The sequence below is a fragment of the Drosophila subobscura genome, chromosome A (genome assembly GCF_008121235.1).
Source record: "Drosophila subobscura isolate 14011-0131.10 chromosome A, UCBerk_Dsub_1.0, whole genome shotgun sequence".
NCBI lineage: Eukaryota > Metazoa > Arthropoda > Insecta > Diptera > Drosophilidae > Drosophila > Drosophila subobscura.
In genome coordinates this window covers 17,697,425-17,720,282 of record NC_048530.1, presented here as the reverse complement: position 1 = coordinate 17,720,282, position 22,858 = coordinate 17,697,425, and the positions used below count along the sequence as shown (strand labels likewise).

The 22,858-nt window shown below is 48.9% G+C and overlaps 3 protein-coding genes across 3 annotated transcripts in view; 1 reads left to right on the top strand and 2 right to left on the bottom strand.

The window, feature by feature from the left end:
- The first annotated feature begins 40 nt into the window (after nucleotides 1-40).
- LOC117893800 (sodium/potassium-transporting ATPase subunit alpha) lies at nucleotides 41-3,853 on the top strand. The gene is made up of 6 exons (XM_034800548.1): nucleotides 41-208; nucleotides 318-584; nucleotides 1,030-3,113; nucleotides 3,175-3,349; nucleotides 3,407-3,639; nucleotides 3,703-3,853. The coding sequence occupies exons 1-6, from the start codon at nucleotides 62-64 to the stop codon at nucleotides 3,821-3,823; spliced, it is 3,027 nt and encodes a 1,008-aa protein (XP_034656439.1). The 5' UTR covers nucleotides 41-61; the 3' UTR covers nucleotides 3,824-3,853.
- A 631-nt stretch (nucleotides 3,854-4,484) lies between these two features.
- On the bottom strand, nucleotides 4,485-9,740 carry LOC117898307 (regulator of G-protein signaling 7). The gene is made up of 7 exons (XM_034807586.1): nucleotides 8,363-9,740; nucleotides 8,038-8,285; nucleotides 7,797-7,980; nucleotides 7,438-7,724; nucleotides 7,267-7,380; nucleotides 7,052-7,177; nucleotides 4,485-6,994 (listed from the first exon to the last, which is right to left on the bottom strand). Exons 1-7 carry the CDS (start codon nucleotides 9,017-9,019, stop codon nucleotides 6,667-6,669), a joined length of 1,944 nt encoding a protein of 647 aa, XP_034663477.1. The 5' UTR covers nucleotides 9,020-9,740; the 3' UTR covers nucleotides 4,485-6,666.
- A 519-nt stretch (nucleotides 9,741-10,259) lies between these two features.
- Nucleotides 10,260-22,858, bottom strand: part of LOC117895982 — a 28,477-nt gene continuing 15,878 nt past the window's right edge. The window contains exons 2-4 of the mRNA XM_034803967.1: nucleotides 21,731-22,161; nucleotides 14,711-15,366; nucleotides 10,260-14,113 (exon numbers count right to left, since the gene is read on the bottom strand). Coding sequence (XP_034659858.1) covers nucleotides 11,176-14,113; nucleotides 14,711-15,366; nucleotides 21,731-21,769 — 3,633 coding nt within the window. The 5' untranslated portion in view covers nucleotides 21,770-22,161 and the 3' untranslated portion in view covers nucleotides 10,260-11,175. The remainder of the gene's footprint in view (nucleotides 14,114-14,710; nucleotides 15,367-21,730; nucleotides 22,162-22,858) is intronic.

Below are 22,858 nucleotides of genomic sequence, written 5' to 3'. Positions count from 1 at the left end.
ATACACAAAACCTCAGTCTGATATTTACTCATTTATAAGAAGAGCTTAGTGCAGTGGAACCATGCCTCCAACTGACAAGAAGAAGAAATTTATAAGATTAAAAAAAACCAAGAAGGATATTCAATCATACAAAAAGGATGTGGAAACTGATTTACACAAAATAACATTGGAGGAGCTTTTGGAGCGCATGAGAACTAATCCATCCACGGTAGGCATGGGCATGGGCAGGGGCAGGGACAGGGGCAGGGACAGGGGCAGGGACAGGGACAGGGACAGGGTTTCTTTTGAAATGCTCATTTACTGCTCATCCTGCACAGGGTTTATCCAAAACGGAAGCGGCCATTCGACTGGAAGCAGATGGCCCAAATATGCTAACACCAGCCGCAGGGACGCCGCAGTATGTGATATTCCTGAAGAATATGTTTGGCGGCTTTGCCATACTTCTGTGGGCTGGATCTTTCCTGTGTTTCATTGGATATTTGATACAAGTGCAAACACAAGATGATCCGAACGATGACAACCTGTTTCTTGGCTTGGCATTAGCTTTATTGGTGATCGTCACGGGCCTGTTTTCATATTTCCAGGTAAATTATATGGGATTTTCAGTTGAAGATTGCACATGCACAAGCATAAGAGCTCCGCACGGCCCTCGTGAGAGCAAGCGTGAGACCGCTCTCAGAGCGCAGTCGCAGAACGCTTACAGAACGAACAGGCAGCGTTACAGCCTGTTGGCGGGGAACAGCTGTTACTCTGGCCTGTTATTCTTGGCTGTTACTCCGCACTGTTACTCTGGGCTGTTAACAGCGCTGTTGCCCCTGTGCTGGGGAAATCGAGGCACTACTTACAGTGCACTGTAGACGGTAGCGTTAACAGAGCTGTTAACAGCACTGCTGTGCTGAATAAATCGAAATCTGAAGGAGAGACAATGAATGTACAGTTAACATAGACAGTAACATAACCATTTACACACCCTTACACACACTGTACACACATAAATCTCGATCTTTATGTTACATTTCCCACCTTCAGGTGCACAAGTCAACGGCCATTATGGATTCATTCAAGAATATGGTTCCCCAGTATGCGACAGTTATTCGAGATAGTGAAATTCTGACCGTAGTCGCGGAGGAGCTGGTCAAAGGCGACATTGTCGAAGTGAAGTTCGGGGATCGAGTGCCCGCGGACATTCGCGTCCTGGAATCGCATGGCCTGAAAGTGGACAACTCCTCGCTGACGGGGGAGTCGGAGCCACAGGTCAGATCGCCCGAATTTACGCACGAGAATCCGCTGGAGACGCGAAATCTGGCCTTCTTCTCGACCAACGTGCTCGAGGGCACCTGCCGCGGTGTTGTCATCAGCACCGGCGATAACACCGTGATGGGTCGCATAGCCAACCTGGCGGCTGGCCTGGACGAAGTACAGTCACCGATATCGCGGGAAATAGAGCACTTCATTCGATTCATCACAATTCTGGCATGCCTGTTGGGCTTCACGTTCTTTGTGATTGCAATGATCCTGGGCTATACGTTCATAGACGCCGTGGTCTTTCTCATTGGCATCATTGTGGCCAATGTGCCGGAGGGGCTGCTCGTCACAGTCACCGTCTGCCTGACGCTCACGGCCAAGCGAATGGCATCCAAGAACTGCCTGGTGAAGAACCTGGAGGCCGTCGAGACCCTGGGCTCCACATCGACCATCTGCTCGGACAAGACGGGCACCCTGACGCAGAATCGCATGACGGTGGCTCACCTGTGGTATGATCGCCTCATCATAGAGTCGGACACCACGGAGCACTTTCGTGGCTCAAAGTTCAACAAGGACGATCCCTCCTTCAACGCGCTGCTGCTGTGCTCGACCCTCTGCAACTCGGCCGACTTCAAGGGGGGCCAAGAGGACATGCCCGTGATCCGAAAGGACGTTAATGGCAATGCCTCGGAGGCGGCCCTACTCAAGTTTGCGGAGACCGTCTACGGCGGTGTGGGACCAGTTCGTCGCAAGCATGCCAAAATCACCGAAATACCCTTCAACTCCACCGAAAAATATCAAGTCTCCGTGCACGGCTACGACTCGAATGAGGCGCACTTTATTGTGGAAATGAAGGGTGCACCCGAACGCATATTGGATCGCTGCGAGACGATTGTGATGGACGGGAAGACGATTCGGCTGACGCAAGAGCTGCGGGATGAGTTCGAGGAGGCCTACATGGACATGGGCGGCATGGGCGAGCGTGTGCTGGGATTTGCTGACCTCATGCTGCCGAAGGACGCGTATCCGCTGACCTACGAGTTCAGCACAGAGCCGCCCAACTTTCCGCTGGAGAATCTGCGCTTCCTGGGGCTAATCTCCATGATAGATCCACCGCGGGCGGCCGTGCCCGACGCCGTCGCCAAGTGCCGTTCGGCGGGTGTGCGCGTGATAATGGTAACTGGCGATCATCCCATCACGGCCAAGGCCATAGCGCGGAATGTGGGCATCATAACCAAGCCCACGGCCGAGGACATTGCCCAGCAACGTGGCGTGGATATCCGCGAGGTGGATCCCCGCCAAGCCACTGCCATTGTGGTGCACGGCGGCGAGCTGCGCGAAATGAAAGCGGAGGAAATCGATTCGGTCATTTACTACCACACCGAGATTGTCTTTGCCCGCACCTCGCCCCAGCAGAAGCTCATCATCGTGGAGGCGTGTCAGCGCCGTGGCGAGATTGTGGCCGTCACGGGCGACGGCGTCAACGACTCGCCGGCCCTGAAGCGGGCCGACATTGGTGTGGCCATGGGCATCGCAGGCTCCGATGTGTCGAAGCAGGCGGCCGACATGATTTTGCTGGACGACAACTTTGCCTCCATTGTGGTGGCCATTGAGGAGGGTCGCCTCATATTCGACAACCTGAAAAAGTCAATTGCCTACACTTTGACCTCCAATCTGCCCGAAATTGTGCCCTTCCTGTTGTTCGTGTTAATCGACATTCCCCTGGCACTGGGCACCATTGCCATTCTGTGCATCGACATCGGCACCGACATGCTGCCGGCCATATCCCTGGCCTATGAGAAGGCCGAATCGGACATCATGTCACGTGTGCCCAGGGATCCCTTCGAAGATCGATTGGTGAACAAAAAGTTCGTGTTCAAGTGCAAAATGTCTATTTGTGTCAATTAATTGCATTTGCTTCGATTGCAGACTCATTTTTATGGCGTATCTGCAGATCGGAGTCATTCAAACCGTTGCCTGTTTTTTCACATTCTTTGCCATAATGGCGGAGCACGGATTTCCGCCGTCTTCGCTGATTGGAGTGCGGCAGAGGTGGGACTCCAAGGATGTGGATGATCTGGCAGACAAATACGGACAAGAATGGGTAAAGAATTTACCTCAATTTTAACTGCAAATTTTGATTTATTTTACTCTATTTTAGACCTTTAGGGAGCGCAAGGAGCTCGAGTACACAGCCAGCACGGGATTTTTCGTCTCAATTGTCGTGACTCAGTGGTGCGACTTGATTATCTGCAAAACGCGACGAAATTCCATCATACATCAGGGCATGGGCAATCATGTGCTCAATTTTGCACTGGTTCTGGAAACGGTCATCGCCTGTGCCCTGTGCTACCTGCCAGGCATGAAGAAAGCATTGCGAATGTACCCCGTCAAGTGAGTGTCGCCACTAGCCATGTATTAGTTAACACACTTACGCACTTGTCGAACTACTTTTAGATTTATCTGGTGGACTTATGGCATACCCTTTGGTGTGCTCATTATTGTATTCGATGAGAGTCGCCGCTATCTCATGCGCCGATCCCCCGGCGGCTGGGTGGAGCAGGAGACATATTATTAGCTATTGATGTTCATTAACAAATACAGTAATACTTAAATACAGTATTAGAGGGTCCTTAACTCACTACAGTTTCCGGCTCCCAGCAGTTCGAGGGCCAGAAGTACAGCGTCGGAAATCTGTACAAATCGAATTATGTTTTGTGGATTTGGACCACAAAGCTGGACTAGCACGCTTCTGTAATCCATTTAAAGCATTTTGTGCATATTGTGTCTTGTTTATTTGCATATTTGTTTAGCTGGAAAAGGGCGAAGGAAGGGTTTGCGAAGCTTTGCCACTCGGCTGGCGTTTGATTCGCTCACTCACTGACTCACTGACTGCTTGCCTCAATTTAGGTAGTTTACACGGATGTTTCTATTTTATTTTATATTTATATTTATAGTTTTATACAGAGGTGGGTGGAAAACCAAACGGAAAGGCAAGCTGAGGAGAACGTACACCTACCGCTCTCAATATTCTAGCAGAGTACAAGGACAAGATGCCAATGAAGTTGTTGGTTATGGGTTTTATTTGCTGGTTTCCTTTTTAGTTTGACTATTTGTGGTTGGTATCAAGAATGGATTCAAGCTTCTACTGCTGACACACAGACGCACATCGAGATGTAGTTAGCATGTGTACATACATACATATATGTACATATGTTGTACATTATGTACTATGTATATTGGTATATCCATAGGTTTATTTATTACTTTCATTGTTTAAGTTTTAGACACCATTTACAAACATACAGCTGACACCACTACAGATGGGAATCCATTATAATTAACATTTAATTCTGATTTAGTTACATTACACAGATAATTTCTAAATGGTTTTGGCCCAAAAGTGGACAACGCCTTCTCCCTCTCTATTCCTCTGGCATGTGCGTACAATTTGTGTGCAAATTACATCCGTTACATAAGTTACATACATACATAAATACATACGTAAATACATACATGTATGTATGCACGAATATTTCATTTAAGTAGTTTTAGTATTCTGCCTATAGTTTACTTGCTTCCATTTGGCTTAATTCTAGCTCTAATTGCTACTCCAAAATGTACGGAGAGTTTCCCCAAACCTCAGCATGATGTTGGTGTAAATACATACATACATATGTACATACATATTTCATACATGTGTACACATGTACATACATACGAGTGGATGTGTGGGTTGGATTATGGCTCAGGGCTTATCCCCGCTGTTCAATCTAATAGGACAGAGTGAGAGGGAGAGACAGATGGAGTGAGAGAGTTTGGGCTGGATCGTACCTGCCTTCCCCATTATTGTAAAGCTCTCTTTTGGCTAAATTCCCATCAGCTATCACACCTTTGACCCGCCATCTACCCCAACATTGTTCTCATATTCTCTTTGGACTTCTCCATTCTCTCTCACACTGTCGCTCATTCCTGCCATCCAACGTCAAGATCAAGGTCAAGTTCATTCCAAACATTCATTCAAAATTAAATTCCTTTCTCCTGTACGAACGCATGTAAAAAACAAATAAAACAGCGAATAAAATCTTAACTATCCTTTGTCTTCGTGCTACCTTCTTAGCGATATGTGAGTTGTGAGTTGAGTGCGCTTGCACGGGCAGAAACATAGCCCAGAGCAATGATAATGCTGCTGCCTGCCACACGGTACATTTTCCACACTATCTCACACGAAACTCCCACCCATCGGCGGAAAATGTGACCTGCAACAGTTCTTGTAAGGAACTCGAAAAGGAAAGCTGACTGCCTGGGGTCTGTGGTTGACTCTAGTTTCTTCTCTCTTTGGCTAACTCTACGAGTATGTTCAAGTTGAAGGTTAATTTTCGATTGATTTCCATTTTAAGCTAATTCCTTATGCGATTATAGTTCTTAGACTCGCTTAAATGTTGTTCTCCCTAGGGTACCCCCTTCTGCGACATCTGATTATTTTTATGCTTTTTTTTTGTGGTTACAGTTTGACAATTAGTTTGTATTTTGGTTTAGGTTTTAATACTCTTGTTTTCTTTACGTTAAGATTGCATTTTTTGCTCGTATTCGTATTTCGTAGTTCTACTCTGGTTTTTTCTTTGGTGTTTTCGGTTACATTTGACAATTGCTTGTTGCTGGTTTTTGCTTGTTTTCGGTTTTCGGGTTTCGGTTTTCGGTATGGTGTTTCTTTCTCTTAAGGTTTCTTCACTAATCTCATGTACTGCATAATTGTTGTACAATTGTTGTATGTTTAATTATATGCGTATCATGTAAACGAGAATAAGGTCTCGGCGGTTTTTGGTGTTGGCTTTCCTTCACTTCCGTATTTCATTTAAAATTGTTTTTTTTTTTTTTGCATTTGTTTACCTCATTTTTCAACATTCTCTGGCAGTTTCTTTTTCATCTTAAGTGGTGTTTTCGTCGAGAAAGAAAGAGACAGGGTCACAGAGGGTAATCGGAGCGGAGCGGAGGGGGGTGGGACACAGAGAAAGAGAGAGAGAGAGAGAGAGATAAGAGGTGAAGGAATGAGAAAGTGGGAAGGGAGCTTGGATATTGAAGGGGAAGCAGAACGAAGCCCCTTTCAAGGTCACGATGGGCACGTCGAGGTAACTTATACGTATAACAAATACTTATACAAAATCTCCATAAACGAGAACACGCGACACAGTGGCAAGTAATAAATAAGTAACATCGTTTAAGGACACACACAAACAAATACAGAGTACCTGAATCCGAGTATGCATCAAGTTCCTTTCCCCCTTTTACTCCATCTTCGCATCTTCCCATCTTCCATTTCAGCTATAAGATAAACATCTCCACATTCCGATTCGATCGAACATCTCACTCAACCGGCACGAGTGGCAGACCGAGCACGGAGTGTGACTGGGAGTGACACACTCAACGCTTCACACCAAACAGATTCGGTATGGACTTGATCTTCTTTCGCGAACAGTTCAAGTAGTCCTTGTACATGTCGGAGCGCAGGTAGCGCGAGTACGAGTCGCTCTTCATCAGGTGGTAGACATGCGAGGCGGCCACATCGAAGCACCAGCGATTGGGGCCGTTGGGCGAGTTGACAGCCTCCCGGGCCAGCTCCACGGACTTTGAATCAACATTCACCGGGCACGGGGCGTCTGGAGCGAGAAACTCCTGCCAGATCTTGTGTATGGCCTCCTTGATCTCCGACTGCGGCAATGCCTTCATCTCTTGCACCGATTCCCAGAACCTGACCACAAAAGGTGCAAATTAGTTTGCAGTTTACATATTTCAGTCTTTCACCCACTTGAGATTCTCTCCGCTGTACTCCTTCTCCAGGAACTTGGTGAACTGATCACGTCCGATGGCATCGTTCAGCAGCTCCCGCAGACTGAAGGCCCAGCGCTTGACGCGGCGAACAGGAACTTCTTTGCTGTATAGACATAAATGTTGATTGATTCAATGAATGAATGAAATAATGAAGGAATGAATATTGATAGGTTTGTGCGTGGATTCAGTTACCTATTCTTCTCCGTGTCCCACATCTCTGTGCTGTCTGTTTGCCAGGGATTGGGCAGCTCGGGAGAGGTTATAAAGTAATCGAACTCATTGTACTGATCGTAGTAGGCAACCAAACTGCGAACCACACAAATTCTGTATTAAACGAGCTGGGAAATGTGGGCCAGCACTTACGCCTCGGCCGCCTTGGACACTTTGATTGTGCGCCGCTCGAGCTTCTGCTTCCGCAGGGCAATGATCCGAGACAGCTGCTCGACGGGATTCTTGGCCACGGAGGCGCCAGAGGAGCCAGTCCCATGGCTGGAGCCGCCGCGTCGATAGGCCTTCTTGATGTCGATCTCCGTTGTGTTCACGCAACCCGGCATGGGGCGGTGCACGTCCCAAAAGGCCCGTTCCTGTGAGTCCAGCACCTTGCGCTCCAGCTTGTCCCGCTTCTTGGCCACTTTGCTCTGGGACTCGGCCTGTTGGGCGAAAGCGAAGCATACAGATGGTAGAGGGTTGAGGTTGGGGCTCAGCTCCTGCTCGATACTTACCTGCATAAAGATAAACTCCCATTTGCGAGAGAACATCTTCTGCAGCTTGGCCAGGTTCTCGGCCTCGTAGTCGGCCAACTCGAGGCGCGTTTTATTCTGCATCGTGCGCTTGCAGAGGTACACCGCATAGTCCGTGTTCTCCGGCTCCCAGCAGTTCGAGGGCCAAAAGTAGGGCGTCTGAAATCTGCAAAAATCACAAGGCGAATAAGTATGAATCCTGCCGAAACGCATGCTGTGGAACCTGTAGAAGGTGCCGTCGTTCTTCACTGTCAGCGCATGATCGTCAATGGGGAAGATGTAGCCGTGCGAGCTCAGCAGGTGGGCAAAGTGCAGGGCCTCCGTCACGTCCTCCACATCGAAGTTCTTCAGTATCCAGGCCACAAGATCCGCCCCCGTGAACACCGAGGGCACCTTGCTCATGAACGCCTTCACAGTGCGCACGGCCACGCCGGTCGACTCCGCCTGCATCTTCTCAATGATGGCCTCCATCTACAGTGTCAAAATGTTATTAGATTGAATATCGAACAAATGAATGAATTCAATTCATATTTTATCTGTATCCCCACCTTTTTGTATACGAGTATGTTGGGTGCATCTTCGTTCTTGTTACTCCGCTGGTGCTGCGACGACGACTGCACGACCACCGCTGACGGCGCCGCCTGCTGCTGCTGCTGCGACGATGACGACGACGACGAAGACTGCTGATGATGATGATGATGGTGATGATTGCTGCTGACTGTCAGCAGTCCGCTGGACTTGCTGGCGGAGCTGCCGCTGACCCCCGCCGAGGTTGTGGTGTCGCGGACATTCACCGTCTTGGCCGAGGGGGGTGGCGTGGCAGCTGCCACCGAGGTGACCACTCCTGCTGCCCCACCGTTGACCGTTGCTCCTGCTGCTGTGCTGGCGACTGCCACCACCACCTCCTCGATGTTGGCATTGCTGTTGCCATTTGCCAGAGCTTCGGGTGCAGGAGTGGGAACTGAAGTTTGAGTTGTAGCTGCGGCTGGAGCAACAGCAGGAACCGGAACTGGTGGCAATGTTGCAGCTGCTGGGACGCTGCACTCTGTTGTTACTGCTACTGCTACTCCTGCTGCGGCTGTGGCTGGTGGGGATTTTGGAAGTGGACTTGTGCTCTCCGCGGCTGGCTGTTTTTCGGCGCTGCTCATGGCCAGAGTGGCATTGGTTGCTTGTGTTTTGTCTGCCTCCGAGTTCATTGTTACCATTGTACAACCAGCCTCAAGTCCTGGACTCGGCGAAGCTAAAGCTATTTATAATCGCTGTGATGCGTGGGAGCCGGTTCGGGTCGCGTAGGTGTTCAAGCAGGAGGGGCGATGGAGGGGCCCCTGTGCTATTTTGGCCTCCTCGTTGTGTGCGTGTCCTCTCCGTATCCGTATCCGTATACGTGTGTGTGTGTGTGTGTGTGTGTGTGTGTGTGTGTTAGTGAAGGGACAAGGCGATCTTTTTAGTTGCGGAGGCGCTCCTTGACGAAGAAGTTCCACAAGTTCACCTGCTGCTGCCGCTGATGCTGCCGATGCTGCCGGTCATTGCCTCGTTTTGCTTTCCATCTTAACGAGGTTTTCCCTGCGCCTTGTGCGAGGCTTCAGTTTTCTTCGTCGCTGACTCCGCTTCACCGCTTCTCTGCTCCCTTCCTCCCCACTATGTGCAGGAATTTTCTGGAGTTACGGCAAGGCCCAGGTCCAAGCACACACACGCACACACACACGCACGCACGCACACGAACATACACCTCCTCCGAATGGGGGGCTCCGACTTGGGTTTTATTATATTTTAGAGGCTTCAATTGCAACTAGAATAACCTAGTATTACTTAGCAGTTTTATTTCCAATTTACTGGGGACGACTCGCACTTCTGGGTTGAACTTCTGCCGTTTTCTGCTCTGCTGCTGCTGCTGCTTCATTTGCTGTTTGCTGTTGCTCCGTTATCCCGCTCTCGTTTTCACTTGCAAAATCTCTCTTTCGCTCGCTGCTCGCTGCGAAGCTCTCCCACACGCACACACGCACCCACGCTCTCGCATTCTCTCTTACTTCTTACTCTCTCTCAGCATGTAGTTTGGCTTTCGGCCTGTAATCATTTTACGGCCCAAAGTCAATTCAAGTGCCTGTGTAGGTCCTCGTCGAGGGGGGGGTGGGTGTCATTCGTGCCATCCTGATAGAACGGTTCCTCATCGATTTTTGTTCAAGCCTCCCCCATTTAAACTGCTCAGTGGCTCATGGCTCTCTCACCTTTCCATTGCGCATGCACCGGACTTGTTTACATCGCTCAGCTGTTAGGGTTGCCAGATGGCCGCAAATGGCACATGAACAGTTGAAGTTATAAATTTCAATTCGATTCGCTTTATTTCAATAATAAGATTTATTTGACTACAATTAACAAAAAAAAAGGACATACATCTAGCTGTGTAATTATTAATATATGGTATATTCGTACGATTATGTATCATTTTTATTAGTTGCATAGCGTGATTACTGCAGCGCTGCTATTAACTTACTGTGACCTTAGTTGTTATGGCTTTTATACAAAATTTCGCATTGATTTTGGAAACATTCAAAGGAAAACAATAAATAGTACATATATATGGTATATGGTAGAGCATGTGTGTGGGTGTGTGTGTGAACAGAAAATTAAGGCTAGGCAAAGGAAAATCAAACAATGACGTCCATTATCCTTTTCATTCTCCACTAAACTAAGTTTTGTGTAACGCACGAATAACGGCCACCGATTATTTTGCATACACTTCATCGTTATGTACATAGGTTTACGAATATATATATTGCATATTGTTATACATATGTCTATATAACACATTTTTATATATAGATAGTATTTATTAAGTTTCGCTAAAAGCCTTGAAGCACACATCCAGTTTGGATGGATCACTGGGTCCACCACTCCACTCCAAACATCGTTCACAAATGAGCCGAGTGAACATGACGACAGGCCTCAAGTTATAATTTATCTTAAATGACCAGCTCTACATAATATAATTATTTATAATTGGTAGAAAAGAACTCGGGGAAGCAGTGTAAAAAGTTACAAAGGAAAGAAATCAATTTAATTCATACAGATCCCAATTTCTATTTGTGCATCTCCCCCAATGAGAGAGCCTCATCCGGGTGTGCTGTTGTGGTTGCAGTGGAAGGAATATCTGTTCCCTACTTATCCATGTGCCACAGAAATACTTTGGTCGGAATGGAGAACTTTGAATACTTGCAAAAGAAGCGAAAATGAGGCATGAGGCAGCATCACCCACCATCAGCAATACTCCAATTGAATTTTTGGGACATGCTAGGCCTAGTTGTGGATCACATTTTGACATTACGCTTATCAATGACATAGAAACCATCTTCTTCTCCATCTTCTACTGCTGCTGCTGCTGCTGCTGTTGCTCCGTAAACTGGGAACGCGGCTGTCGCGCAGGCTTCTCTCGCTCCGACCAGAGCGGACCACCTTGACCCTGGCCACTCTGGGCCTGGTAGGACAGGGGCGGTGGCTGTGGCGGTGGCGCTGCCAACTGAGCCTGTGGCACTAGCTCCGCCTGGGAGTTGAACTGGTTGTTGGTGTTGTAGTTGACCAAAATGTCACCGGCCAGGCTGTGGCCAATGTTGACGGCCCTGTCCGGATAGGACTGCGCCTGGGGATGCACCTGAATGGGCTGCGACTGCTGCTGGCTCTGCTGTGTATGCTGGGGAGGATTCAGAGGCTTGCTGCGCCAGTGCTTGTGCTGGGCCACGGGCACCAGACGGTACAGAGGCTCGCCGGCCGGGGCACTTGGATAGCTGGGCACAAAGTAAGGCGGATAAGGGTGAAGGTGTGGATGCGGATGAGGATGCTGATGAGGATGCTGATGCTTGCCGCCTTGTCGCACGCGCTTGAACTGCGGCGGCGGACGCTGCCAGAATTGCAATGCGCCTGTCTGCACAGGTGCAGGTGGTCGCAGGTGGACTCCTCCCCTGACCTGATCGTCCACGTAGTGTGGTCCTGGCCCTGGAGTGCTGAAGATTTGGGGCTCGTAGATCTGCTGCTGCTGCTGTTGCTGCTGTTGCTGCTGCTGCTTGCCCACTCTCAGCTGTCGCTCGGGTAGATAGGAGTCCTCCGTGGAGTCCAACTGCAGCTGTTGCTGCTGTTGCTGCTGAAGCTGCTGCTGTTGCTGCTGCTTTCCCACTCTCAGCTGTCGCTGGCGCGACGAAGTAGGCTGATATACGATGGCCTTGAAGGCATTTTGATCCTGCTCATCCGCACTGTAGTTCACCATGGGCAGGAAGGGCTGCTTGTCAAAGTCTGGCGGATGGAAGCGGCCCGATCCAGTGGCTGCTCCTGTGGCTGTTGCCGGCGCTGCCGATATGAGATTGCTCCTCAGCAGCTGGCCCAGAGCGGCGTCGTACTCCGCACTCAGCTGGAGCTGGGCGTTGCGCGGCTTTGGAGTGATGTTCACGACATCCGTGACACCGTTGGTCGGACTGGCCGATGCCTTGTAGTGCAGATGATGGTGCAGGTGATGGCGCTTCGGTGGCTTGGTGGGCAGGAAGTCCTCGATGACATTGGACTTGATGGAGCCCGGCTGTCGCTTCGCTTCGAAGTACTCGTAGTAGATGGGATTCGACTTGGACAGCGGCGGATCCGCCTCCTGGGACTTGCCCTCCGTGGAGCTGGGCACGAACACCAGCTGTGCCTGGGGCCGGGGCGTGTAGTTGATGGGATAGATGGGTATGGGCACCGCCACGGGCACCGGCACCCGCTCAACGTACTTGGGAGCAGAGTGGTGGTGTTGCTGCTGCTGCTGCTGCTGCTGCTGCTGTTGTTGGTGCTGGCGAGGGGGAGGCGGCAGGTAGCTGATGGCATTATACTTGGGCTTGTACGATGTCCTAAGCGGCAGCGGGGACGTTGCTGGACGTGGTGTGGTGGTGCTGGTGGTGCTGCTGGTAGTTGTAGTCGTTGTGCTGCTCGTGGTGGCGCTGCTGCTGCTTGTTGTGTGGTGTGGTCTGCGAGTGGTGGTGCCGGCTGAGTGGCTGTCCAGGCGGCTAAAGTGATCCGGCGGCGGCGGCAGGACGATGCCAGGTACCAGCGGACCCGGCGGCACCGGATTCGAGTAATTGCTTTTGTACACAAAGCTATAGGCCGGCGGATAGTAGAGCGAGGGATCGTCCTCGTCAAAGTCGCTGCCATTGACAGGAAGGGCCGCCGCATTGCCCGGCAGCGAGCCATTCCCGTGCAGCCCGTTGATCAGCCAGGGACCCAGCAGCGGGGGCGTGGATCTCAGCAGGCCATTGCCCGGGGTCGTCTCGTTGGGGTAGAGCAGCCACGGGGCATAGGGTGCCGGATAGACGTAGGGAGGCGCTGCGGCAGCTGCCTTAGACGCTGTTGCCGCTCCCGCCCGGGCAGCAGGATGCGACGCGTGGGCCGGGGCGGGAGCGTGGCCCGAGTCGGGCGTCTGCTTGGACGTGTCAGCGGATAGCGTTGCATTGCCAGGCGGCGAATGGAGGATCTCGAGTTGATTATCTCGGATAAGCTGCAGCGGCCCGTGCGGCTCGAGCTGCACGGGAAAGGGAGGCGGCACCGCTGGATTAGCCGGCAGCTTGATTTGCCGCGGGGGCGCATCATAGTCGTCGATGGCCGGCCATTGGCCGCCGCCCTCATCCTCATCCTCATTGAGGCTGCCGCCCTTAATCACGAGCAGATGGTCCTCGGCCAGCCAGATGTCCTGCTCGTTGAGGCCCCCGTAGTTGCGTTCGTTGTCCAGCGGCACCTCCGAGTTGCGTGCATAGCTGAGCACCCCCGGCCGCTTGGGTATGCGCCGGAAGAGCTCCTTCTCGATCAGCCCGTACTTGCCATCCCGCACCTGGTCGGCCAGCGTCTTTTTGGCGTCCTCCTTGAACGGCTTCTTCGAAGGTGCCTCCGCCTCCTTCCCCGATCCCGCACTCAGCCGCAGTATCCCGTTGTCCCAGTTGTCAAAGCTGTCATCTTCAGCCTCATTCAGCAAGGCCTCGTCATCGTCGTTGTCATCGTTGACATAAGGTGCAGCTGATGCTGCCGATGGTTGTGGCGATGGTGATGGCTTGGCCAGACGATAGCTGCTGCTTGCCTTGCCCTTGCCCTTGCCCCGCAACACTGACGGTTGCCTTGACGTGGCTGTTGCTGTTGCTGTTGCTGTCGCTGTGGATCTGGCTGTCGTTGTCGTTGTTGGCTGGTACGTGGAGGCCGAGTGCGAGCTGTTGGCACTCACCGCCGACACCTCGTAGGTGGAATGTCCCTGTGCATTTTGTATGTGTCCAGCCACCAATCTGTGGATCATGCGCGGCCTGTCAACGGAATAGAAATGGGAGAAAAATGTATTGCATGGAATTAAAACAATGAAGGATACCCCCAAATAATAATTGATAAATACCCGTGGAAAATAAATCATTCATTAATCATTAATCGAGTTCAACGTCATCTAAAATAGTTTATTCATGGTGGATCAGCCTAACGTAAAGCCACATTAATTTTGTATTATTTTGCACTGCCCACAGACTCCACAGTGTGCTTAAGCACGACATTTACCGTTCTTTCGTTTATCTATCCCGCATTCTTCGTTACTGCACTTCTCTAGCGCTCTTCCCATCTTTCTTCCATCCCCCTTCCATCGCTGGCGACAAAAACTTTTTGGGGGCGTTTTACCGGCGAGCTACCTGCGAGCCAAGGCGACGCTCTTCGTTGTGGACAGCACCAGTAATTATTCACCACGCACAGAGAGACAAGCGCTAGAAAGAGATAGCGATACCCGAAAGAGACTCCCCTGTGGTGAAGAACTGTTCTATCACCCTCCTTCTATCGCTTCTTTCGTTCTCTCCCGCTTGCATTACATACATACATACATGTACATATGTATGTACATTTGAATATCAATTCAGACTCACGTTTTTAATGCGCCGCCGCCGCTGCGGGAAGCCAAACTGGATGTTGATGTGAAATTTGAAGATATGTAGGCGAAATGGTCAGCAGGAAGGGCGGAGTGGGTGGGCAGAGCTTGCGGCAGAGGCTGGCCCCAACTGCGGCTGATACTGTTGCTGTTGCTGCCTCCGAATTCGCTGCTCAGCGCAGGCGTGTCGCGGGGCTGACGAGCGCCTCGCACGCTTCCCCTTTCCCGCAGAGGCCGCGCAGGAGGAGCGACTGTTGCCGGAGCAGCAGTTGTCGTTGTGGTAGAGAAGCGGCGACGCTGCTGCTCCTGCTGATGCAGCTTCTTCTCTGCAGTTTGTGTCACCGGCGTGGTGGTGGTGGTGGTGCTGGTGCTGCTGCGGCTGAGATTCCGACTGCGACTGCGACTGGATAGCAACGGGATCTCAATCGATTGCGTGGTGGGTGGACGGCGCTGTCGGGGCGCCCGCAGCGTTGGCACTTCGGTGCTTGTCGTGGATGCTGCCGACTCTCCCTCTCGTTCGCCTCCTCTCACCTCTGCCGACACTCCTCTGCTCCGCTGCCGCGTTGCTGCTGTTGCCGCTGAGGCAGTCACCGTTGTCATCATCGCCGCCGCCAGTACAGTTATCACTATCAAGTGCAAGGTTAACGATGCCATCTGCAGTCGAAAAGAAACAAAGTTTTTCATTATTATCAAGTCAAACTGCTAAATGCTACCAATATATGCAATGGTTCAAGATCCATAAAACAAACACTAAGGCATGCAGGGGATACTCGATGACACAGCAAGCAGCACGGAAATTATATTGAGGATTAATGGTGTAGATCCCATTTGATATTCCCTCCATATTCCCCCTCCAACTGTGTGTCCCACTGTCTACAGTTCTTAGTTGTTTAATTTCTAAAATTCCCATGACCTGTCCATTCAAACACTAACTTATGGACTTACTCGCATGTAGTACGAGTATGTGGCTATATTTTTGGGCAAAAGTCGTTCAGCTCGGCTTTCCGCTTTCACGGAACGGATTTCTCCGGCGGCACTCTTACCCGACCCGACTGCACTTGTCATTAGCAGCTCCCACATTTCCGACACTCGACTACAGCACACATGGGAACACCTATGGGAACACCTTTGGGAACACCTATGGCCACGCCCACCTGACTGTTTTCTGCCCATTGTTGATGGCGGGAAAGTTGCCTTGCCGCAAAAAGTCGGCCAAAGTCTCTGCTCAGTTTTGTGATCTGACATTTGGCCTCCACGGCAAGTGTCTCTGTCGCTCCATCACCGACTTTTGTCGCGTACACATTAGGTGTTCCATTTAGAGATCTAAAAGAACTCGGACTTTGGTGGACACCCATCATTGAACCAATCCAATCGAATCCAATCCAATCCAATCCAATTGAATTCCAGCTCGGCCGGCCCGTCACTCGATGCTCCAAAAACGGCGAAAGCGAAATCAAGGACAAAACTTTGAACAATTCGAATCATAAATAATAAATAAATAATAAATAACATTCTACTTTTGTTTTCATTGACTGTCTGCGGGTATTACTCATACGCGCCGTGGCTAATTGGCCAAAAGCGGGCAAGCGCGCGACAGGTTGAAGACTTTTTCCCCCCAGTTATTTTTTGTGTTTTTTGTTTTGACTCATTTTGTGATATATTTGTATTGTATTTGTTGCTTTTAGAGCGTTGGAGGCGCCCACAAGTGCAGGCGCCAAGCTCTAAATGCCTGTTGTTGGGCGCAGTTGCCAAACCCGAAAAGACAACTGAAACCGAAACCGAAACCGAAGCCAAAGCCAGCAATAGCAGCGCAAAGTGCAATAACAATGGCAATAGCAACAACAAAAACTAGAAACCAAAAACAGCAACAAATATAAACAATCAAATGGAACGTGATTCGAAACCGAAACCCAAACCCAAACCCAAACCCAAAACCCAAACCGAGACCAAAACTAAAACTAAAACTGGACCTGGAGTTGGCTCGCGACGTGGAGAGGAATGCTGCGGGTCTGGCTTGTATCGTGTGCCTGTCCAGTGCGCTCCAATTTTTGCCTTTATGTTACTTTTATTTTATTCCATAGAACGAGCAGCAACAGCAGCAAGAAACAAAAAATTCGGCGGCAGCAGCCAAATTGTTGTTTGGTAATCAAAAAAGAAGTTAAAACAAAAAGCTGCCCAGAAGAAACGAAAAACAAAAAGTACATACATAAGTAGGAGAGCAAACATTTTTTTGTTGACGAGACAACGACATTTGATTGCTCTGGAAATCAGATTCGAATCAATGCGGGCATTCCAATGGGGTTTTACCTCCAACTAATAGTCTAAAAATTGTACATTTTCAATCCACTTATTGCTAGAATTTGAGTATTTAAAGTAAGTCGGGAGGAACTCTATATATTTTTTTATTTGATTAATTCATCCACGTAGTTGATGTGCCGCTGCAGTTGCTCGTTTTTGGTGTAGAGCAACATAAACAGTAAATAATGAAAACTGTTTGCGTGCGCTGCTGCGGTCGCTGCCTAACGGTGCCTATAGTGAGGTGCCCACTCCCCCATTCCACCATTCCCAACACAGTCCACACAATCCCCTCTGCTGGAAGGCGGTCAAACAGCGTCGCCATCAGAGATTCGTCATAGAGCGACCACGTTCCAGGCCAAGCCTTGCAGTTGCCGCCGGCAACTTGCAGCCATTCCCATACCCTGGCTAAGGGTAATTCAACTACTTGCCAACGGGGCTTCCACTCTTAATGAATATATTTAGCATTAACAGTTGGATTTATGGAGCACGGGATAGGTCTTCGAGCGGAAGGAAGTGTTCTCTTTGATGGTGGAAAAATGCATCAATTAATTCCCATATGTCGCCAGGGTATTTGCTGTCGTTACGCCCAAGCATTCGTACGCCTTTCGATATATGTATGTAAGTATTTTAGTTGCTTTTTGTTTTTAGTTAATTTTTTTTTGGCTTTGCATTTTGAATGAAAGGCAACGTCAGCCAAGGCAGCAGCCAGCAGCGGCTGTGCTGTCTCTGGCTATTGGCAATAAATAATTCTTTGTTGTTGCTGCTGCGCCTGTTGGCTTGCCTAAATTTAATTAGTTTATTTGAAAGCAGTTTGGGGCGATGGTGTCATAGATTAAGTTGGACTCAATTCATTTTCCTCTTCATAGTCTCCCTCCGCCAATGGTTGGCCGGTGCTCTGCCTTGTCTTTGGCCAATACGAACTAATTGTTCTTTGTTGTCTCCCCCCAAATGATTGGCGTCTAGGATTGTCCGATACACTCGTAGTTTACCAGCCCACAAATTTATTTCCGCAACACACTTTCAAGCAATTGCGAGACCAATTGAGAACTGAATTGGTGGCACACAAAAATGCCTGCAAACTCCATGAATGGAGAATGTCATCGCAATGGACCAGAGAAATCGGTAGAACAGTTACAGTTACCCTCCCCCTCGGTACGAGAAGTTAATACTCGCTTTGCTCTAATTAATCGATGCGAGAAGAACAATGGAAGTAGCAGAGCAAGTCCATGACAATGAGCCACGAACATCAAACTTCAATGAAACAAAACAGAAACCCACCAGCAATACGTAACATTTCATTAAGTATTCATTTTTCTGAATTATGATGGTTTTTGGGTGGGATTTAGAGCAGATAGAGAAATTCCCTGTCTATTATTGTTATTATGAAATGGTCCAGTTACGAAATGTTGTACATAACTAGCAAAGCGAATTCGAGGGAAGGTTAATCGCCGAAGCGACCGGCGTGATTGATACGAATGGAAAGGGTGCCAGCCAGGCCCAGTCCCAATTTTATGAGCCAGATTTATGGACTATGAGGGCTGCAGTTGAAAACAGAGTAAAAAGCGAAGCATTCAAGTAGTACTAAGTACTTGTGTAGTAAAGCCAAAGAAGTGGAAAATCCTTCCAAGACTATTTCCATAAATGTATGTAAATTATGGACTGGCGGGAGAGACCCAAATAAGTCATTTGGCTAAGCAAAAACCAGTCATTTATAGCCATTATTCGGACATTAAAATATCCGTTCAAAGCATATTTGCCATATTTTTACAGTAGATAATATTTAAATATTTATGGGAATTTCTTTGCAGGAATAAACTCAGTCTGCTGTGTACTATTAGTTAGCCATTCCTCTGCTAGTGCCGCAGCATGGAGACAGTGCACCAGGAGGCGTCACTGTGGGGGTGAACTACGCTGCGGTGGCCCACTCCCCCACGCCCCTCCAGCTGCTGGGACATGCGCCGCAGGTTGGTTTGTGGCTCAATCGGTGACGCGGTTACTCGGTTACTCTGTTTGCATACCACACAAAAAAATACACTCGAGTCTGCTCGGGTATTTGCCGCCAAAGAGCCGAGTGAATTTTTCGGCTTAATATCTGTGGCGGTATCGGGTGTTGCCGTACCTTTCGTGGCTGCCCGCAATGGTCTGGAATTTTAAATAAATTCGTTTTACTTGCAGTTGTGCAACATGCGACTTGACTTTACTTCACACTCTGACACTGTGTCGGTGACTTTGGACAACTTTTACCGAATATTTATGCTCAAAATATGAATGCAATGAAGAAGTGGACACAAAAACGCAACACAACAGCTGCAATTACAATTTTTTAACACGCCAAAGAGAAGTAGAACAATCCGTAAAAGTATTTACAAGATTTAATATTTAAATCGAACATTCGGGGAAATTATAGCTCGATATCGAATCCAATCAATGCATTTCTATGGCACACACAGAGTAAAAAGATCTCTCAGCTTAGCCAATTAAGCCAACAAATCTAGGGTAAGCCTAGATGCCACTTTTGGCCTGTAGATGAAAAGCTTTGCGTAAGTTTTCAGCAGTTTTTTGCACCTACTCGTGCTCATGCTCATGCTTATATTTGTTTTTGCTATTCTCTGCTTATGTTTATTGGCCACTAAAAGGAATATCAGGCCAGGCAACGTTCCATCTCTACGTGTACGAGTGCAAGTGCCTGTAAGTACTTGTGCATTATTTCATTCTGTGATTCCATCGAGTCTGGGTGTCTGGTGTGAAAGCGAGAGTGAGTCCGTGCTACGACGACGGCGACGAGTGTTCCGTAAAGTTATGCTCGACGCGTAACTGGGCCAGTAGAAACAACAAAAGCAAAAGCACCAGCAAAAACAACAGCAACAGCAACGCGAGAAACGTTTACAAAATATTCATTGATTCAAAATGTGGAATTTGTGGGGTTTATTGCTTCCCATTTTGTTGCCTTTGCTCATGGAGGTTTTTCTTGTTGTTTCTTGCCTTTTTCTGGTGCTTTTGGTACTCGCTTGATCGATCGGGCTCTGTCTGGCCGGGAGTGATGTAATTTGTAGGGAGCCACGATAACTCTATTTTATTTTATACAACACACGAGTGTGGTGCTATGCATTTTCCACTTCCCCCCCTGTCCGTACCACACAAAATCTTTCACTAACAAGCGCCGCAATGCCTCGCATGCGCAATATGGTTCAGGTCTCTGGTTAATTTCAACTTCAGTCAGGCTCAAATATTAAAGCAGAAGCTCGGTGGCAACTTGTGGCATTGCTTGGGCATCGGAACTTGGCAGGAAGCCCATCAAAAACCTGCAGCTGAGGGACAACGAGCAGAAAATCAGAGAGGAACGCGGTTCGAGCCATAAAAATCACTCTGGGAGGGGAGCACTGAGGGCAACTGGGCGTGGGAAGCGTGCACCAAAGTCAAAGCCAAATCCAAAGCCAAACAACTTTATTATGCAAATTGGCAGCGCCTGGCCAGAATGCTAGCTCCTCGCCTTGCTCGGGTCTCGGGTCATGATTGTGCCCTAATGACAAGCTACTTAGCCGGACAGCCAGCCAGCCAGCCAGCCAGCCAGCCAGCCAGCTTTCAGCTTGTTCAATTTGAAGGAAAGGTCTTCGAGACAAAGGGCGACACTCACCCGCCTGGGGTTTGATGGGAACAGCTTCAACCCAGCGATGAGGAATAGTTGGGTGAGGCATGGCACATGGAACTCTGTTCAAGAACTCAAAGAAAAGCATTCTGCAAGTATGCCAGCCAATCCCATTTTACTCTATAAATAATATTCCATGTTCCGTGACGGGTCTTTCATCCATTTTTCGCACTGCATTGGCTTCCTGCTTAGATCTTATCGGGTCTGTGTGTCGTACGAGGCATGGGACATATGACATGGTTCTATGGTTAGATCGGGACCGATTAATTAGCCTTTAGATCATGCTGCAGGGGGCGTTCCGTGGTGGGTGTAGCTGGCTTTCGTAATTGGAAATTGACTACATTTCATATGCCAATCGCCTTCAGGCGAGAGAGTGTTGACAGTGCTGGCAACTGGTAACCAGTTGAGCCGGGAACGGCAACGGGAACGTGAGCTAAACACATTCTTCAGGTGGTATCAGTGACAATTAGAGAGCAAATTATGCCAACCAAATGGGCGACGTGCAAAGTCAAGACTCACAGCGCACAGCAGGAGGGCCCCCAAGCTCTTACTGGGCGTGGTCCAATTCCATCCGATCCCAACCAATCCGATCGAAACTCAGACTCGAAGCACTCCATTGCATAAGTATGCCTGGATCAATTTTCCTCTGCCTGTGCCAGCGACTGACAATTATAATTATAGATTATCAGTGCGCCACGAAAGAAAATTCAATTGAGAGCCAAAATTTTGATTTTCCCCTGTTGGGATCGGCCTCGCAGCTGGGTGGGTGGTCGCAGCAAGCCGGCAAGCCCGTGCAAATATGTCACTTGGCTGCCAAAACCAAATAAATGAACACCGATAAATGGCTCTGTGGCTGCTTCTTCTCATTGCGGCACGGTAGTCAAAAGGTGTCAATCAATGCCGCCGCTCGCTACTCGTTTTGTGGCTTCAAAGAAAACTAATTCCAGAATGAATCCAACTGAGATTCTCTTCGGTGCACCCCAATCCCCCCTTCGTTGCATTTGCCAATGTTAATGCATTTCCGTTTCCGCAGGCAGACTGCTTTTTTCTTTGGGAAGTTCGTTTGCCACTCACCTTTGGGTCTTGGAATATCACAGAAAGGTTTTTTCGCATACGAAAATGGAGACACTTGTGTGCGTTCTGCTTGTGTTTGGTTGTTGTTGTTCTTCTCTTGTTTGTTTCTTGTTTTTAGTGTGAACCAAAAAAATGCAGCAATTTTCCAGCTAGTTTGCCTTTTGTGTCCGCTGCTGCTGCTGCTGCTGCTGCGGCTGCGGCTGTTGGTCTGATCTTGTTCCACTTTGATCTGGTGGTCATATAACCGCTTAATAGAGTTCTACTTTGTTTTGCTTTTATTGTCTCGTGATGCTGAGTTTGTTTTTATGATTCTTGCAAATTAGTTTCCGCTGTTGCTTGCAGTGTTGGTTGCTGATGCCATTCCTGTTGTTGCTGGACATGTTTCCGATGGCAGCGGCGGCAACAACAACATGACGCAGCGTTTCAATCAGCTGCAAGAAATAACCAAAAGAAAACAATAATAATTACAGCAATCTCTGCGTTTGTGTTTGTGTTGCTTGTTGTTTCTATTCTTATTTATTATCGCATACTTATGCTTAAGCCAGATCATGGCTCAATCCAATTAAATGTTGCTTAATGATTTCCGAGGTTTGCAATCAGCTCGAAAAAGCGATACCTGCAAAGGGCAGCTACAGATGCCTCTGCGGCCACTGAATAAAGCACACAATTTACCTCTTCATTGGGCGTTTAATTACGTTGGGCCTGAAGTTAATTTTCCCCCTCCACAAGCAAAGTTTCAATTGAATTTCGGAACCGCGCAGAGACTGAGAAAGAAGGCGAAAGGCGGAAGCAGACCGATTCCGCGGACTTTCTTGGCGCTGCTGCTGTGGCTGTGCCTGCGGCTGGGGCAGAGTGCAGTCGAGTCGATAAAACACCTGGGAGATTGTCACAATCCGTTTGGATGAATGTCCAGCATTTTGATGCTGCTCACACTCACACTCACACTCACACTCGCAACAGCCGCTGCCTTCCGTTCCATTTCATTGCGCTTCACCCATCCCATACCATCCCATGCCATTCTCGTACTCCACGTTCATTCCCCTTCCCTTCTGTTGCGGACGGACACAGACTTAATTGCAGCATACGGAAAATAAATGAAAAATAGCCAACTGTCTTTTTGTTGTTGTT

Coding starts and splice junctions, on each gene's coding strand:
- LOC117893800 (XM_034800548.1), top strand. CDS start 62: ATGCCTCCAACTGACAAGAAGAAGAAATTTATAAGATTAAAAAAAACC. Junction 209..317: donor TGAGAACTAATCCATCCACG/GTAGGCATGGGC, acceptor CATCCTGCACAG/GGTTTATCCAAAACGGAAGC. Junction 3,114..3,174: donor GATCGATTGGTGAACAAAAA/GTTCGTGTTCAA, acceptor CTTCGATTGCAG/ACTCATTTTTATGGCGTATC.
- LOC117898307 (XM_034807586.1), bottom strand. CDS start 9,019: ATGGTAACAATGAACTCGGAGGCAGACAAAACACAAGCAACCAATGCC. Junction 7,981..8,037: donor AACGACGGCACCTTCTACAG/GTTCCACAGCAT, acceptor TGATTTTTGCAG/ATTTCAGACGCCCTACTTTT. Junction 7,381..7,437: donor GTGTCCAAGGCGGCCGAGGC/GTAAGTGCTGGC, acceptor TGTGGTTCGCAG/TTTGGTTGCCTACTACGATC.